General features: G+C 30.2%; 1 protein-coding gene across 1 annotated transcript in view; it reads right to left on the bottom strand.

Moving 5' to 3' along the window:
- Positions 1-11,295, bottom strand: part of LOC142331802 (uncharacterized) — a 37,891-nt gene extending 26,596 nt beyond the window's left edge. The window contains exons 1-2 of the mRNA XM_075377925.1: positions 11,185-11,295; positions 9,214-9,301 (exon numbers count right to left, since the gene is read on the bottom strand). Of these exons, the coding sequence (XP_075234040.1) occupies positions 9,214-9,301; positions 11,185-11,268 (172 nt within the window). The 5' untranslated portion in view covers positions 11,269-11,295. The remainder of the gene's footprint in view (positions 1-9,213; positions 9,302-11,184) is intronic.
- Positions 11,296-19,403: the final 8,108 nt, after the last annotated feature.

Genomic DNA, 19,403 nt, shown 5'->3' with positions numbered 1-19,403 from the left:
TCTTATTCAAGAGACGCAACACCTCCTCTATAAAAAATTATAGGGGAAATTTTATATACAGGGGGCTTTTTTACATATTTTATGTGCAGTCAATTCTAACCTATGTGTATCTGTCATGAGTGAGGGGGGGGTGTTCATGTGCTTTATATTCCAGAAAAAGCTAGAAGCCGTCCAAATCATTGTGTTTACAATGATATATATATATGGAACACTGAGGTTGATCGGAAATGCTACATTACATTACATTACAATGCTGTATAAAGATTGTATTGGAAGTAGGTGTGATACATGGAAACCCTTTGGAAGAGCTGCTCTGTCCAAGCAACAGCATCCCAGAGGTATTTACAGAGAGGACCCAATCCCCACAGGGAGTAGGGAAAAGACCTCAACATGTTCTTGAACCATTGTGATTTGCAAAGCCACATGTCGGTTAAGCCAAACCAGGCTGAGAGCCTTGTTATTGGGTGTTCTGTCCTTTTGTTTTCTCTAGATTATGTATGGGAATAACACCAACTGAAATCAAGACTTTAAGTTGGAAAATAAGATTTGAGATTTGTGTTGTTGAACACATCTACATTATTCATCTATCCATTTCTTCCACTATTATGGTCCAACTACAGATAAGTGCTGTGGAATAGGATATATGTAATATATATTTTGCTTCAGGTCTGCTACAGATATTGCAGACACAAAACTAAAAACATATATATATGTATAAACCATCATTAAAGATTATTTACCTGCGTCATAATTAGAAACACCCAGCACCAAGGGACTGATATCCAGGCTCTACAATTAATAGCCTTTCACTCAGACCAAGGGTTCTATAATACCTTTGAATTTCATTCCATTTCTACAAAGATAAATTAAAATATTTTAATATTAATAAGAAACATATTAAATATTTTTTTAAAACCCACATTGGATATCATCAAAACTTGTAAGAAACTGTTTAAAAAGAAACTTTTGATATGCTTTTATTTAATTTACTCTTTGTATATGTTGTTCTGTCTTCAGCGGGATGTCAACAAAACTTTGCTATCGATTTTTTATCCACTGTCTGATAAGCCTGTGAGCTCAAAACCTGTACACGAGTATATATTCATTGTGTTTGACAAAACATTTCACAAATAAATTGTTTTTATAGAGAATTAGTTGTTTCAGAAATATAAAATTTCAAATGTATATACTATTCAATACAAATGTATTATACTAAAAGTTGGCTGAGAGAGAGAGTAAGGGAGGGAGTAAGTGTGTGTGAGTGTTTGCTACCATGCTACATGTACTACTACTATGTTGATTTGCATGATTCCTCAACAGTATGCATTCAAGTTGGTTACATGACAGTGAAAAAGTTTCATGGTAGTCTTTTTGTGTCAATAATATGTTTAGTGGAATAATACTTGGTAAGCTACTTAAGTTCCATTTATAACCTCAATCTGAGGGTGATATGTTCTTTCTTTTATTAAAAGGTTCTGTCTCAAATTTAATTTGATTAATGGACTGTAGAATAAACACTGAATTGAACATAACTTTATTAACAAGAAATGATAGTAACACTTTTAACAAAAGAATATTGATACATAATAGTTGGCGACTTGGACATGTAGTGTAATTGCTCTCTTCGTGCACTAACAATTAATGAATAAAATTAGGAAGAAAAACATTATGTAAGAAAAAAGAAGTAAAACTAATAATATAACATATGTAAAAAAGAAGAAAAACTAATATTTTGTATCATATGATGTACGAGACAGTAGAGCTACTTGAATAGTTCAATCTTATTCAAGAGACGCAACACCTCCTCTATAAAAAATTATAGGGGAAATTTTATATACAGGGGGCTTTTTTATATATTTTATGTGCAGTCAATTCTAACCTATGTGTATCTGTCATGAGTGAGGGGGGGGTGTTCATGTGCTTTATATTCCAGAAAAAGCTAGAAGCCGTCCAAATCATTGTGTTTACAATGATATATATATATGGAACACTGAGGTTGATCGGAAATGCTAGATTACATTACATTACAATGCTGTATAAAGATTGTATTGGAAGTAGGTGTGATACATGGAAACCCTTTGGAAGAGCTGCTCTGTCCAAGCAACAGCATCCCAGAGGTATTTACAGAGAGGACCCAATCCCCACAGGGAGTAGGGAAAAGACCTCAACATGTTCTTGAACCATTGTGATTTGCAAAGCCACATGTCGGTTAAGCCAAACCAGGCTGAGAGCCTTGTTATTGGGTGTTCTGTCCTTTTGTTTTCTCTAGATTATGTATGGGAATAACACCAACTGAAATCAAGACTTTAAGTTGGAAAATAAGATTTGAGATTTGTGTTGTTGAACACATCTACATTATTCATCTATCCATTTCTTCCACTATTATGGTCCAACTACAGATAAGTGCTGTGGAATAGGATATATGTAATATATATTTTGCTTCAGGTCTGCTACAGATATTGCAGACACAAAACTAAAAACATATATATATGTATAAACCATCATTAAAGATTATTTACCTGCGTCATAATTAGAAACACCCAGCACCAAGGGACTGATATCCAGGCTCTACAATTAATAGCCTTTCACTCAGACCAAGGGTTCTATAATACCTTTGAATTTCATTCCATTTCTAAAAAGATAAATTGAAATATTTTAATATTAATAAGAAACATATTAAATATTTTTTTAAAACCCACATTGGATATCATCAAAACTTGTAAGAAACTGTTTAAAAAGAAACTTTTGATATGCTTTTATTTAATTTACTCTTTGTATATGTTGTTCTGTCTTCAGCGGGATGTCAACAAAACTTTGCTATCGATTTTTTATCCACTGTCTGATAAGCCTGTGAGCTCAAAACCTGTACACGAGTATATATTCATTGTCTTTGACAAAATATTTCACAAATAAATTGTTCATATAGAGAATTAGTTGTTTCAGAAATATAAAATTTCAAATGTATATACTATTCAATACAAATGTATTATACTAAAAGTTGGCTGAGAGAGAGAGTAAGGGAGGGAGTAAGTGTGTGTGAGTGTTTGCTACCATGCTACATGTACTACTACTATGTTGATTTGCATGATTCCTCAACAGTATGCATTCAAGTTGGCTACATGACAGTGAAAAAGTTTCATGGTAGTCTTTTTGTGTCAATAATATGTTTAGTGGTATAATACTTGGTAAGCTACTTAAGTTCCATTTATAACCTCAATCTGAGGGTGATATGTTCTTTCTTTTATTAATAGGTTCTGTCTCAAATTTGATTTGATTAATGGGCTGTAGAATAAACACTGAATTGAACATAACTTTATTAACAAGAAATGATAGTAACACTTTTAACAAAAGAATATTGATACATAATAGTTGGCGACTTGGACATGTAGTGTAATTGCTCTCTTCGTGCACTAACAATTAATGAATAAAATTAGGAAGAAAAACATTATGTAAGAAAAAAGAAGTAAAACTAATAATATAACATATGTAAAAAAGAAGAAAAACTAATATTTTGTATCATATGGTGTACGAGACAGTAGCGCTACTGAGTGGCGCTACTTGAATAGTTCGATCTTATGCAAGCGACGCAACACATCCTGTATAAAAATTTATAGGGGAAATTTTATATACAGGGGGCATTTTTATATACTTTATGTGCAGTCAATTCTAACCTATGTGTATCTGTCATTAGTGTGGGGGGGGGGGTGTTCATGTGCTTTATATTCCAGAAAAAGCTAGAAGCCGTCCAAAACATTGTGTTTACAATGATATATATATATGGAACACTGAGGTTGATCAGAAATGCTACATTACATTACATTACAATGCTGTATAAAGATTGTATTGGAAGTAGGTGTGATACATGGAAACTCATTGGAAGAGCTGCTCTGTCCAAGCAACAGCATCCCGAGGTATTTACAGAGAGGACCCAATCCCCACAGGGAGTAGGGAAAAGACCTCAAGATGTTCTTGAACCATTGTGATTTGCAAAGCCACATGTCGGTTAAGCCAAACCAGGCTGAGAGCCTTGTTATTGGGTGTTCTGTCCTTTTGTTTTCTCTAGATTATGTATGGGAATAACACCAACTGAAATCAAGACTTTAAGTTGGAAAATAAGATTTGAGATTTGTGTTGTTGAACACATCTACATTATTCATCTATCCATTTCTTCCACTATTATGGTCCAACTACAGATAAGTGCTGTGGAATAGGATATATGTAATATATATTTTGCTTCAGGTCTGCTACAGATATTGCAGACACAAAACTAAAAACATATATATATATGTATAAACCATCATTAAAGATTATTTACCTGCCTCATAATTAGAAACACCCAGCACCAAGGGACTGATATCCATGCTCTACAATTAATAGCCTTTCACTCAGACCAAGGGTTCTATAATACCCTTGAATTTCATTCCATTTCTACAAAGATAAATTAAAATATTTTAATATTAATAAGAAACATATTAAATATTTTTTTAAAACCCACATTGGATATCATCAAAACTTGTAAGAAACTGTTTAAAAAGAAACTTTTGATATGCTTTTATTTAATTTACTCTTTGTATATGTTGTTCTGTCTTCAGCGGGATGTCAACAAAACTTTGCTATCGATTTTTAATCTACTGTCTGATAAGCCTGTGAGCTCAAAACCTGTACACGAGTATATATTCATTGTGTTTGACAAAACATTTCACAAATATATTGTTTTTATAGAGAATTAGTTGTTTCAGAAATATAAAATTTCAAATGTATATACTATTCAATACAAATGTATTATACTAAAAGTTGGCTGAGAGAGAGAATGAGGGAGGGAGTAAGTGTGTGTGTGTGTTTGCTACCATGCTACATGTACTACTACTATGTTGATTTGCATGATTCCTCAATAGTATGCATTCAAGTTGGCTACATGTCAGTGAAAAAGTTTCATGGTAGTCTTTTGTGTCAATAATATGTTTAGTGGTATAATACTTGGTAAGCTACTTAAGTTCCATTTATAACCTCAATCTGAGGGTGATATGTTCTTTCTTTTATTAAAAAGTTCTGTCTCAAATTTAATTTGATTAATGGACTGTAGCATAAACACTGAATTGAACATAACAACTTTATTAACAAGAAATGATAGTAACACTTTTAACAAAAGAATATTGATACATAATAGTTGGCGACTTGGACATGTAGTGTAATTGCTCTCTTCGTGCACTAACAATTAATGAATAAAATTAGGAAGAAAAACATTATGTAAGAAAAAAGAAGTAAAACTAATAATATAACATATGTAAAAAAGAAGAAAAACTAATATTTTGTATCATATGGTGTACGAGACAGTAGCGCTACTTGAATAGTTCAATCTTATTCAAGCGACGCAACACCTCCTGTATAAAAAATTATAGGGGAAATTTTATATACAGGGGGCATTTTTATATACTTTATGTGCAGTCAATTCTAACCTATGTGTATCTGTCATTAGTGTGGGGGGGGGGATGTTCATGTGCTTTATATTCCAGAAAAAGCTGGAAGCCGTCCAAAACATTGTGTTTACAATGATATATATATATGGAACACTGAGGTTGATCAGAAATGCTACATTACATTACATTACAATGCTGTATAAAGATTGTATTGGAAGTAGGTGTGATACATGGAAACTCTTTGGAAGAGCTGCTCTGTCCAAGCAACAGCATCCCAGAGGTATTTACAGAGAGGACCCAATCCCCACAGGGAGTAGGGAAAAGACCTCAAGATGTTCTTGAACCATTGTGATTTGCAAAGCCACATGTCGGTTAAGCCAAACCAGGCTGAGAGCCTTGTTATTGGGTGTTCTGTCCTTTTGTTTTCTCTAGATTATGTATGGGAATAACACCAACTGAAATCAAGACTTTAAGTTGGAAAATAAGATTTGAGATTTGTGTTGTTGAACACATCTACATTATTCATCTATCCATTTCTTCCACTATTATGGTCCAACTACAGATAAGTGCTGTGGAATAGGATATATGTAATATATATTTTGCTTCAGGTCTGCTACAGATATTGCAGACACAAAACTAAAAACATATATATATGTATAAACCATTATTAAAGATTATTTACCTGCCTCATAATTAGAAACACCCAGCACCAAGGGACTGATATCCAGGCTCTACAATTAATAGCCTTTCACTCAGACCAAGGGTTCTATAATACCCTTGAATTTCATTCCATTTCTACAAAGATAAATTAAAATATTTTAATATTAATAAGAAACATATTAAATATGTTTTTAAAACCCACATTGGATATCATCAAAACTTGTAAGAAACTGTTTAAAAAGAAACTTTTGATATGCTTTTATTTAATTTCCTCTTTGTATATGTTGTTCTGTCTTCAGCGGGATGTCAACAAAACTTTGCTATCGATTTTTAATCCACTGTCTGATAAGCCTGTGAGCTCAAAACCTGTACACGAGTATATATTCATTGTGTTTGACAAAACATTTCACAAATAAATTGTTTTTATAGAGAATTAGTTGTTTCAGAAATATAAAATTTCAAATGTATATACTATTCAATACAAATGTATTATACTAAAAGTTGGCTGAGAGAGAGAATGAGGGAGGGAGTAAGTGTGTGTGTGTGTTTGCTACCATGCTACATGTACTACTACTATGTTGATTTGCATGATTCCTCAACAGTATGCATTCAAGTTGGCTACATGACAGTGAAAAAGTTTCGTGGTAGTCTTTTTGTGTCAATAATATGTTTAGTGGTATAATACTTGGTAAGCTACTTAAGTTCCATTTATAACCTCAATCTGAGGGTGATATGTTCTTTCTTTTATTATAAGGTTCTGTCTCAAATTTAATTTGATTAATGGACTGTAGAATAAACACTGAATTGAACATAACTTTATTAACAAGAAATGATACTAACACTTTTAACAAAAGAATATTGATACATAATAGTTGGCGACTTGGACATGTAGTGTAATTGCTCTCTTCGTGCACTAACAATTAATGAATAAAATTAGGAAGAAAAACATTATGTAAGAAAAAAGAAGTAAAACTAATAATATAACATATGTAAAAAAGAAGAAAAACTAATATTTTGTATCATATGGTGTACGAGACAGTAGCGCTACTTGAATAGTTCAATCTTATTCAAGCGACGCAACACCTCCTGTATAAAAAATTATAGGGGAAATTTTATATACAGGGGGCATTTTTATATACTTTATGTGCAGTCAATTCTAACCTATGTGTATCTGTCATTAGTGTGGGGGGGGGGGGTGTTCATGTGCTTTATATTCCAGAAAAAGCTGGAAGCCGTCCAAAACATTGTGTTTACAATGATATATATATATGGAACACTGAGGTTGATCAGAAATGCTACATTACATTACATTACAATGCTGTATAAAGATTGTATTGGAAGTAGGTGTGATACATGGAAACTCTTTGGAAGAGCTGCTCTGTCCAAGCAACAGCATCCCAGAGGTATTTACAGAGAGGACCCAATCCCCACAGGGAGTAGGGAAAAGACCTCAAGATGTTCTTGAACCATTGTGATTTGCAAAGCCACATGTCGGTTAAGCCAAACCAGGCTGAGAGCCTTGTTATTGGGTGTTCTGTCCTTTTGTTTTCTCTAGATTATGTATGGGAATAACACCAACTGAAATCAAGACTTTAAGTTGGAAAATAAGATTTGAGATTTGTGTTGTTGAACACATCTACATTATTCATCTATCCATTTCTTCCACTATTATGGTCCAACTACAGATAAGTGCTGTGGAATAGGATATATGTAATATATATTTTGCTTCAGGTCTGCTACAGATATTGCAGACACAAAACTAAAAACATATATATATGTATAAACCATTATTAAAGATTATTTACCTGCCTCATAATTAGAAACACCCAGCACCAAGGGACTGATATCCAGGCTCTACAATTAATAGCCTTTCACTCAGACCAAGGGTTCTATAATACCCTTGAATTTCATTCCATTTCTACAAAGATAAATTAAAATATTTTAATATTAATAAGAAACATATTAAATATGTTTTTAAAACCCACATTGGATATCATCAAAACTTGTAAGAAACTGTTTAAAAAGAAACTTTTGATATGCTTTTATTTAATTTCCTCTTTGTATATGTTGTTCTGTCTTCAGCGGGATGTCAAGAAAACTTTGCTATCGATTTTTAATCCACTGTCTGATAAGCCTGTGAGCTCAAAACCTGTACACGAGTATATATTCATTGTGTTTGACAAAACATTTCACAAATAAATTGTTTTTATAGAGAATTAGTTGTTTCAGAAATATAAAATTTCAAATGTATATACTATTCAATACAAATGTATTATACTAAAAGTTGGCTGAGAGAGAGAGTGAGGGAGGGAGTAAGTGTGTGTGTGTGTGTGTGTGTGTATGTGTGTGTATGTGTGTGTATGTGTGTTTGCTACCATGCTACATGTACTACTACTATGTTGATTTGCATGATTCCTCAATAGTATGCATTCAAGTTGGCTACATGACAGTGAAAAAGTTTCATGGTAGTCTTTTTGTGTCAATAATATGTTTAGTGGTATAATACTTGGTAAGCTACTTAAGTTCCATTTATAACCTCAATCTGAGGGTGATATGTTCTTTCTTTTATTAAAAGGTTCTGTCTCAATACAGTCCGTCTGAATTGAATTTTACAGAACATTAGTTTAATTAACATAAATAATCATGTTGTTCTTTCTGAAGTTTCTACTAGACTGATTTGTGATGATATAAATGGTCACATTCTAATCTACTTTCTTGCTGTTCTGATAATAATCTGAAACTGTAACGCCATTATGATGTTCTATAATTATCAGTAGATACCAAGGAATTAGTATGTAAAATAACGTAACATTCAAAAAACAGAACATGGAACAGCAAATCATATTTCATGTATTTATTACCATCATGCATTCAAGGGTTTATGATCATGGATAGAACTAGTTCATATACTTTGTCATTTATTATGTAGTGCTGGTCACCATGTTGTGATTCTATTGAGTGTAAAGGAATTTTCACTTTTTTTTGTTTAAGTTTTTTCTATAGACTAGTAAAAATTAAACCGTAACTCTGTATAATGGTGTTCAAAAAATGGTGTGTCATAGTATACACTCTGTATAAAGGAGTTACCAAAAATTATTTAATTGTTAAAATTATTATATTCCATAAATTTACATACTTGGTTTTTCTCCTTCTTGTGTTTGTTCATCAGATGTATCTGATTTACTGGCTTTATAAATTTTAACAAAATCATATGCATTATATCCCTGTTAAGAAAAAAAATTAGTTACTACTACTAGTAATACTCCTAGTTATTACTGCTAGTTAAATATAACAATTATTATATTTTAAACACACGTGGATAACCCAAATTCTCAAGAATAAAAATGATACAACACAAATATCAGATACCATTTGAGGTAAAATTTGTTTTTTTTTTTATATTAGGCAACATAATTTCAAGCAAAATAACAAGCTGTGCTGTAGAAAAGGTAATATTTTGTAGCTACACTTTATTTGGCAGAAAATACAAATACAAAAATATTAAAATTATTATCTTTTAAAGAAGTGATAAAGTACAATAATACAATCACAAAAACAGGAGCACGCATGCATGCACACACACACCAACCCCATAGAGGAAGACACCCACCTTGTGACATTACCAGTCACCACACCACCCCCTCCTTTTGGCTTGAAATATGTGGGATAATATTAAGGCTCAGGTATCAGAAAGTTCTTAGGTAGATGTGACATAATCTACCCTTAACTCTTGAATAATCAAAGAAAAACAAACATTTTTCTGGATACTCCAGGTATGAGATCTTTTAATTGCATCCTGTCCCTAATATGGAAAAAGAATGGTTGAAGCTATAAATCTCATGACATTTGTTGTTAAGATTTCAAGACATATGAAATGCTAGGCTTAATGTCAAGAATAGAACCATTAAGTCCTTAACAATGATAGTGGAATGCCAAATTTTAACTAAGTACTTGCTTCACCAACCTCACCAATGACATGCTATACTGCTAATCAGGTGTTGTGTTACCAATTAGTTTTAAGATAAATTCATCCATCATGTTTTATTAAAGTCAGTTTTATTTGTTCAAGATTCTGGATAAATTTATGGATTTTCAGCTTATCTATTTCATTTTATTCTTAAAATAACTGTAAATAAAAGAGTTTCATTACATGTATGTAATATTTTTAAAATTAATTTTTGTGGCTATTTCCATGTAACCACAGATAACGTTATCAAACATTAATAAAATTTTTATCAAGTTCTGTTCATTTGTATACTAGAAAGAATAAAATTATTTCTTTAGTATATTAGAAGTTTAGATATTTGTTATTTGTGTTTTCCTTTCTGATAATAAACTCATAATTACTTTTTGAATTAGTTAATGTTATTTGGCAGGAAATAAAAATACAAAAATATTAAATATAAATGTTTGCAACGTCTGCCAAAATACATAAGTTTTTTTTATTTTTCATAATTATTTTTTACACTTATACTTACAAAAATCTGGAAATTTTCTTTCATGACATGCACATGAAACAAGCACAATTTTAAAGAAATAAGATTCCATATTTTTTCTTTACTTTTTAATGTCACTCAGTTATAATTACCAGTTAAGTTTTGTTCTATTATCATCTCATTAAGTGCCATCCACCATATTTTTTCCAGGTTATGTAAATATTTTATATTTACAGTAATTCTATAAACCCAATAGTGTTTATATTCATGAAATCCTCTTTCTAACCATTCTTTTTGGTTTGATGATATTGCCACATAAGCTTGAAGCTTGTAGCTTGTGTATGGAACATGGAAGTGGAATTTTTGTAGCATATGAAAAATGCCATGTCTGACCAGGTTTGAACCTTGGATCTCTGGATGAAAGGCCAAGATGCTACCACTCGCACCACAGAGGCCGGTGCAAGTTTGATATTTCAATTTATGTTAAAAATTTCAGTTTTGTTGGTCAGGGGATACAATCTGTTATTTTCGATAAATTATTAGCTTGTACAATTGTAAATAAATTTCATGAAAATTAGAGGACAGTATAGCAAACATAACAGTAATGCATACATATAACAACAACATTTATTAATAAAAATATGCAACAACATTTAGCCATTGCTACTTACTAAGAACATCCAGGTCATAGTAATAACGATAAATTTGGTGGTAGAGTAGTCTTTTTTTATGTATTCTATTAATGAAAATGCCATGTTACTTTAGCAACCTGTAATAAGAAAAGAAAGTTAAGAAAAATTATTTGAATATCTATAAATATTTTTATATATATTGTTATTAAGAAAAATATATGGAAAGAGCAAAATAATTTGAGTGTGTCTGGTATGAAGTCTTTCAAACTTGAAATAAATTCATTACAATAAATATAAAAACTATTTTTAAATATAATATAATGTATGATATATATTTTTGAATAAAATAAAACTCTGAAAGCTTTTCTTGTAATAACCTGTTTTTACATAAAATTTGATGGTGAAAACTAGTTTTATAAGTTCTTTGAAATTTGAAAAAGTGATAAAATATGTTATCTGTAATACTAAATGGCAACTGATCTCCTGGTAAAACTTACAAAAAATTCAATATTACAATCAGATTTTGAATATCTCTTTTCACGCAGTTAGAAAAAGTCATTGAATTTTGAAAAAAGAAGTAAACATTGCACATAGTCACATCATTGCAGAATTTATTTAATTTATTTTAAAAAATTAATAAATATTTATCTCATTTGTTACCAAGAGACTATTTTTAACTATTAAATTGATTATGCATTAAATAATAATTTTGCTGTTTTTATAACGTTAATTTAAGATCTGTATAATGTGACGAGTATACTATTTATATGGCCAAAACGGCAGCACTTAATCATGTACATTATATTCTAATTAGTACAAGAATGAAACCAGAAATGACAAAAGAGAAAAAAGGGATTTTTACTCCCATCTCTTTGTTTGAATATGATCAAACACCATCAGAAAATATCCTGTTGCTGCATAAGGAGCATTAAATTATGTGAAAAAATTTACCGACCCTTTCGTGATTTCATAGTAAGTTATACTCTTATTTGGAAATAATTGGCTGTTTACACTAGTAAAGTTTTTGTATTATAGTATGTCTTTAGAATTTAGATCGGTCAAGCCCTATGTGTTTTCAATCAGTATCAGCTGATCTTGGTCAGACCACTTCTGAAGTCTGAATATTCTTATAATAGTTACTGTAGGACTTTAATATGCTCCAATAAAAAAACAAGAATCCTAATCGAAAAATTGTTTTACACATAATATTACACTTTTATTCAGAATTCTTAAACACAATTATTCATAAACACATAATCATTTATTTAATAAAATGAATTTGATGGTATGGAAGGTGTCAAAAACCTCTATTTTAAAGATTATAGAGGTAGCGTCACCTCCTCTCTATCAAGTTGTCATAATTCAAGAGGAACTGCTAACAACACCCTTTGATTAATATAAACATATTTTCATTATAATGAATAGAAATAATCAGTAAGAGAATATTATCAAATTTACACAGAATGGTTTAGTAAAACATTTATTACAACAAAGATAGTTAAGTCTGCTGGCCTTAACACAAAGAAAAACTAGAGCGCATGCAAAACTCATCCTTAAATGAAAAACGCTGTTAAATAAATGAAATATCAAAACCTTATACATGACACATCTAATTTGTTTTACAACACAAAAAAATAATGAGACTCATAATGTAAAAATCATTAACAAAATCAGATTGATAGCTATCATACTTTATCTAACCTAGTTCAAAGATAACAAAGGAAATTAAAAAATCATTCAATACAATGAGACTCAACAAATAATTAAATACGATACAGTACAATAAAACTGAATTAAAATCTACACCAATATTTAAAATAATAAAATTGTTAACACATAAAATTAAACAAATAATTATAAAAACACATAGTAGGACCAAAAATAAACGCATAATTAAAAATCCAGGAACAAAATGTATCACTAACTTCATGACCTCTGCACAGAAACTCACTAGATACATGAACAAAATTATTAGTTGAAATAACATACATCTTCACAATATACATCAATATAAAATTACCAACATTTTGAGAAAAGAAGATTACTCTATTCCATTTAAAATCACCAATAAATATGCTGATCTTTGTGGCAGAGTGGTACTGTCTTGGTTTTTAATCCCAAAAGTCCCAGGATTGAATCCTGATCAGGCATGGCATTTTTATACCGTAAAAAATTTTCATTTTCATATTCCCATACACAATCTTTGAACTTATACGGTAAATTAATTCATCAAGTAAAAAATATATATGTGCAACTTACTTGTAAATTAAAATATACTAATTATATTGCATTATCTGGATACACATTACAATGATGGATACAACTTAATAAATCTCCTCGTTGAAATCATAAAAATCTTAACCACTTCTCTTATCAACAAGTCAATTTTACATGTACATATAAAAGTCATCAACTCTTTGAAAATATAACATTTATAAACATAGCAAATTTGTTAAAGAATAAAATGAACAAACATGCTACCAACAACAGTACCGTCGTCTATAAGTCTATAAACATAATTGATGAGAGAACTGCAGTATAGTTCTAAAAAGATCTATTGAAAGCTTAATTTTAGAATATATTAATAGCGAGTCATATTTGTACCTAATATTTTGTAAAAATAAAAATTTTTTTTCATTAAACTCACTCGTGAATATCAAAGATTCATCTCTTTTTTTACAAAAAATAAGAATATTTATGGATTTCAGATAATAAATTATATTTTTTAAATAAAATATATCATATTAAAATAGTGTTCCTGTTGTAAGTACTCTCCTGCAGTGGAGCGGTAGCGTCTCGGCCTTTCAACCGAAGGTCGTGGGTTCAAATCCAGGTGAGTAATATTTCATACTCTACAAAATTCACTTTGCATATACCACACAGAAGCTACAAACTTATGTGGCGTGATATCATCAAAAAGAAAAAATAGTATTAATTTATTGAAACAGAAATCTGATTAAATGATTTAGTTATTTTAAATTTAACCTAATAAAACATGGAATTTAAAATCAAATTCAAAATAGATTATCTTCACTGCAGATCTTTTTATCAAAATATTTACTATAAAACAACTTTTTTAACCTTCGTCTAATTTTATTTTATAAAGTATATTAAAAACATTTATTTTTCACCAAGATTTAATATTATTTTAAAATACTATCTGATTTAAGCCAATTAAGTTATTTTATTAAAACTTTAATAAAAAACAAACAAAAATACTGTAAAACAAAATATGACTATTAAAATAAAAATATAAAAAAACAAAAAGAAGAAAAAGGCAAAAAATATTTTAAAAATGAACAAAACCGCTGATAACTATAAAAACGACTTATAATCTAAATCAAAGAGACTACAACTTTTGAATACAAAATGAAATCGTCATGATTAAAAAGAAATCCGTAACTTGTATTTCCAAAGAATAAAATTAAAATAATTCCAGAACTTAAAATATACGAAATTATTGTTGGATATAACCGACTTTAACTTACCAGGATTTTCCTTAAAAACAAACTAGATTTAGATCTTTGATGTTGATCGAATTTAAAGTGTCTAGTAGTGTACATTAATGGATGTATCACACTCAACAATGGATGTATCTTACACATTTGCAGAAGCACACTATTTTGTATGAACGCTGCAGTACATTATACGCTACAATGTTTGTACACTGTTGCGTATAATTAGGAGATATGTTTAATCTCCTTCCACTTATGACGTGTTGTTAATAACGAAAAAAAATAATGTGTAAGGAGAAAAGGTGCTTCACCGCTCGTACTGGCTTTTGACATTCGAGTCTACAGACCATATTCCATTGCATAGTGTTTTCAACAATTTTAAACATTTAAACATCAGAGATCATCAAACAGTGCACAAATTTGCAAAAAATATTTATAAAGAATTTTCCTAATTTTTCTGATTAAATATAAGTTAACATTATTTCATAATTTTAAAATAAATTTTCCTGTTAAATTAAATATTTATATTAGTCGCGTTATCTTTGCCAATGAGTTTGGAAAACTTGTAATCATACATTACATAACTTTAAATACGGTTAAAAATCATTGCATTGTGTTTCTCAGGTAGATGCAGCATCGGTGATCGAGTGAATAGAATTCCCATTAACGATAATGATAGAATTTCTGTTACCCATAAAGTGAAACAACGCTGAAATGCTAAGCTTATCATCATTAAATATTTATCATGCCTACATTCTCGTATAATGTCAGCTCTTGAGGCTCCCTCAAAAAGTATGAACGAGTTTTTATGATACATATGTAGGTTGTCAGATCATTATCTGGCGGTCGTAATTATTAATCGTGTAGAAGATTAATAAATCTAGAAAATTAAATATTTTAATTTATCCTTGTGTACGTTCTTTGTTAAAAAGAATGGCCACTTATTAAAAAACAATCTATCTTTACCAAACCAGACAACGGAACTTTTTTTTTTATAATTTAACACACTATTTTGACTTGCGAGAAGGGGCCTTACGCTACTGTTTCCATTTTTAATAAACTGCCCAGCAAAAATTCTTCCCACCAATTTATTTAAATTACAATTAAAAGATTTTCTTTTACGGAAACAATTCTGTTGATGAATTATTTAAAAAACCTAAAAACCATGATTTATCTGCATCCCGTTTAACGTGCATATAAATGCTCAAAATAATTTTCATTCACTGCATCTAAATTGTAAACCATTTTGAAGTAATTTTGTTGTATATAAAGTATTTACCCTATTATTATTTCATGTGTTTGTATTTAAATAATTAATATGGATTTTAAACGTCAATTTTTTATCTTATAATTTGTTTTTATATATACAATAATTTATCTTACATGACGTGATCTGTACATCGCATTTTTATGTACCAATCAGAATAAAATTTTATTTATTAATAATTATGGTTAAAAAACGGGTAGTTATATTTTAACCCCCAATTATTTTTTTGGTAAACGTTTTTGTAATATTCTATTTTATTACATAAATTTATTACAAATACTCTTCCTTTATAGAACTTCAATTAGTCTATGTAATCAGATAATTACTTCAATGAATCTTAAACACCAAAAATAGCACCCTCTTACCAACAAAACAAGTGCTGACCACAACAATTTTGTCCCACAATTCAATTTACTCAATGTTCTCTTGATTTACTTAAAAATCTATAAACAGATTCACAAATTTAATAAGCCTCTAATAAAAACATACCCTATCTTTGTCTGCTCTGGTCCACTTTTAGGGGCGAGATAAATGCCTATAGCCTTTCACAGAATTCTCCACTTATCCCTTGTCATCCGAACAATGAATATTTCAGCTAACCGGTTCTCAATGCCAAAATGCTATCTTGGTGAAGTAAGCATAAAGATGGACACCTAGCCACTCGGGTTGCTATTCTATCTATTCTCTTTTCTTTTGTTTAGCCTCTGGGAATTACAGACAGGTATTACTTCACACGTTTCCTTCTTTTTCAAATAGCAATGTAGAAAATTTAATTCCGAGAAGATTCATGTAAATTAACAAAGAAAAAAATTGAATACAACAATACTGAAACTTAACTTTATTAAATCCACATAAGACTGCGACAAGATATTTCTAGCATACATTTTCTCAATTAATGTATGGTTTAGTGTACTAGGTGATGATTTGACTGGTCCATTTTTCTTACCAAGGAGGCTTACAGAAGCGTACTTAAAATTTTTTGGAAACAAACGTGCCCATCCTTTGGAAAATATTTCTTATGAAAGGAGGTTAGAGATGGGTTTATGCATGATGGGGCACCTCCTAATTTCTCTAATAATGTAAAGGACCATTTAAATAATACATACGATAGACAATGGATTGGTCAGAACATACCAGTGAAATGGCCACCATGATCTCATTATCTCACCCCATCAGACTTTTTTCTATAGGATTGATGAAGTCAAAATGTTTATTCAAAATAGTGATTCCTTAGTTCAAGATGAACTAACGAATCGCATAATAAAAGCTGCAGAAACTATTAAGAATACTCCTAACGTTATGAGATGCTAGAAAAGAATGTATTTGTCGAGCAAAATCATGTATTGAACAAAACTGACCACTTCAAGCAACTTTAACAGAAAAGTTAATAATAACACCTTTACTAATTTTCAATGTGATTTTTCCATTGTTTACAACATTAGATTACATTTTATATTAAAAGCTGTTTCCAACCTATGTACAAAATTAGTTATTTCATACTGATAAATTTTTTTTCACAATTCAAGTCAGTTTTGTTTTTTATAAAGTTAAATTTCAGTATGCTGCATTCAATTTCTTCTTAGGTAATTTACATGAATCTTTTCAGAATGAAATTTTCTACAATTCTAATTGAAAAAAAAAAATACAACTTAGTTTACCATTTTAACAAAGTTTTCTATGTTAAACGCAAAAACATTTTATTTTTTATCCCCAATTTTTATTTTTTACATCAGATATCTTTAAAATAGGTAGTCAGTTCTGGGACTGACTCATTTTTTAATATTTTCATGTCAAAAACTGTAAGAAACAACTAAATTCACCTCTTAAAAATACAGGAAGTCTTCATTTCACCAAGGGAACTGAAATCCAGGCGAAATCTTTCACTAGCCATAACTTGCTAACGAAGCGTTTTCGAGCATGTTTATGTGAACTTTTTTCCTAATTTTAAGTATAGAATCAGCTCCTGAGAGATTGCCATATAGTTTTGAATCACCTGTATAGGAGGTTATTGGTTGAGGTCAAGGGGAACTGTATTGGCAAGCAAGGATGAATCTAAAGGATTTGGTAAGGACAGCAAAAGATGAATCACGGGACCACTTTTAAGTGAAATGTATCAGGATTTATATGGCAAGCTGATAATGACTTATAAAGTGATGAAAATATTGAGTTTGGAAGCAAGAGATGTTAGATTAGATATATCTAGGACACATGGGAAAACATTATAGACTTGTGTTCAAGGGAATTATTGTGAATATTGTAATATTTCAAAACAAAGGAACATAGAGTTCCTTCATTTTGGAATATGGCAAAAATTAAAAATATATTTAAAGAAAAAACAAAGAATCCAGCTAATCATAGAAGTTTCTGGATTATTTAATTGCCGAAGAACAAATGGGCTTTAAAAAAGGGAGATCCTGTATAGACGCTAGCTCTTTGGTCACAAGAAACTTATTTAGAAATGGAAAGAATTTAATCTGTAAATTTATATTGTCGAGTTTTGAGAAAGCCTTTGACAGAGGAATTTTATGGCAGATTATGCAACGGACAGGATATCAAAGTCATCTAATCTCAGTTGTTCTGAGCTTACTTAGATGAAGATCCTATTGATTTATGTTAAAATGAGAAACGGCTTGACCACAGGAATCCTTACTACCAAGGCTGTAAAACAGGGATTTTGTCAGTCTCCAACTCTTTTTAATGTACAGGATGTAAAATAAAAGAACCCTTTGCTTCCAAAAAAATTTTAATGAAATAATGGATTAAGTTGAAAGCACCTGGTTTTCATATTTATATTTGTTATTTTATCAAGTTTTTCATCGCGGCTGGTACCACTGTGTGACCTTCACAGCGTACCCAGTTGGCATTTCACTTTCAGATGACACTGCAGCAGAAAGTTCAAAGCACGATTTGTTACCACAGTTCATTGTAATTATAGAAATTAATATGACTGTGCTGTGCCTATGAATAAAGCAATATTGCAGTCGTTTAATCAATTTAAGGAAATAGGCAGTGTGTTAAATAGGAAGTCACACATTGTGGAACAAGTTTGAGCGTCTTGTATGCGTAGCCTGAACAAGTCATTAGCAAGGCATAGTTTAGTTAGGAATACCTAAATATACAATGTACAAAGTGATGCATAAGAGGCTTACACTACGTGCATACAAGACACTACTTTTACATGAAATCAAACCCAATGGCAAAGTGAAAAGATTGGGCGGGTGCTTAATAGCATTGATAAAAATAAGGGTCTTACTTAAAAAATATGCCTCGAAGATTAAACTTTATTTTTAAATTACAATATGATTATTTGATAATTATTTTTATGCAAAAATTTGGTTAAAATATCTCTATCCATTTTCAAGATATTAACATTAAAAAAATTATAGACAACAGGTGCTTCTTCAGAAAATTTCCGATTAAAAAATGATTTTTTAAAAGAATTATTTTTACTCAAAAGATTTATTAATTTTTCTCTTAAAATTCTTTAAATCATTTCAACCAAAATGTTGATATTCATTTAGGAACTAATATTTTTT

Source organism: Lycorma delicatula, chromosome 10 (assembly GCF_047948215.1).
Source record: "Lycorma delicatula isolate Av1 chromosome 10, ASM4794821v1, whole genome shotgun sequence".
In the NCBI taxonomy this organism is placed as follows: Eukaryota; Metazoa; Arthropoda; class Insecta; order Hemiptera; family Fulgoridae; genus Lycorma; species Lycorma delicatula.
The sequence above is the reverse complement of the archived record's forward strand: the minus strand, read 5'-3'. Positions and strand labels throughout refer to the sequence as shown.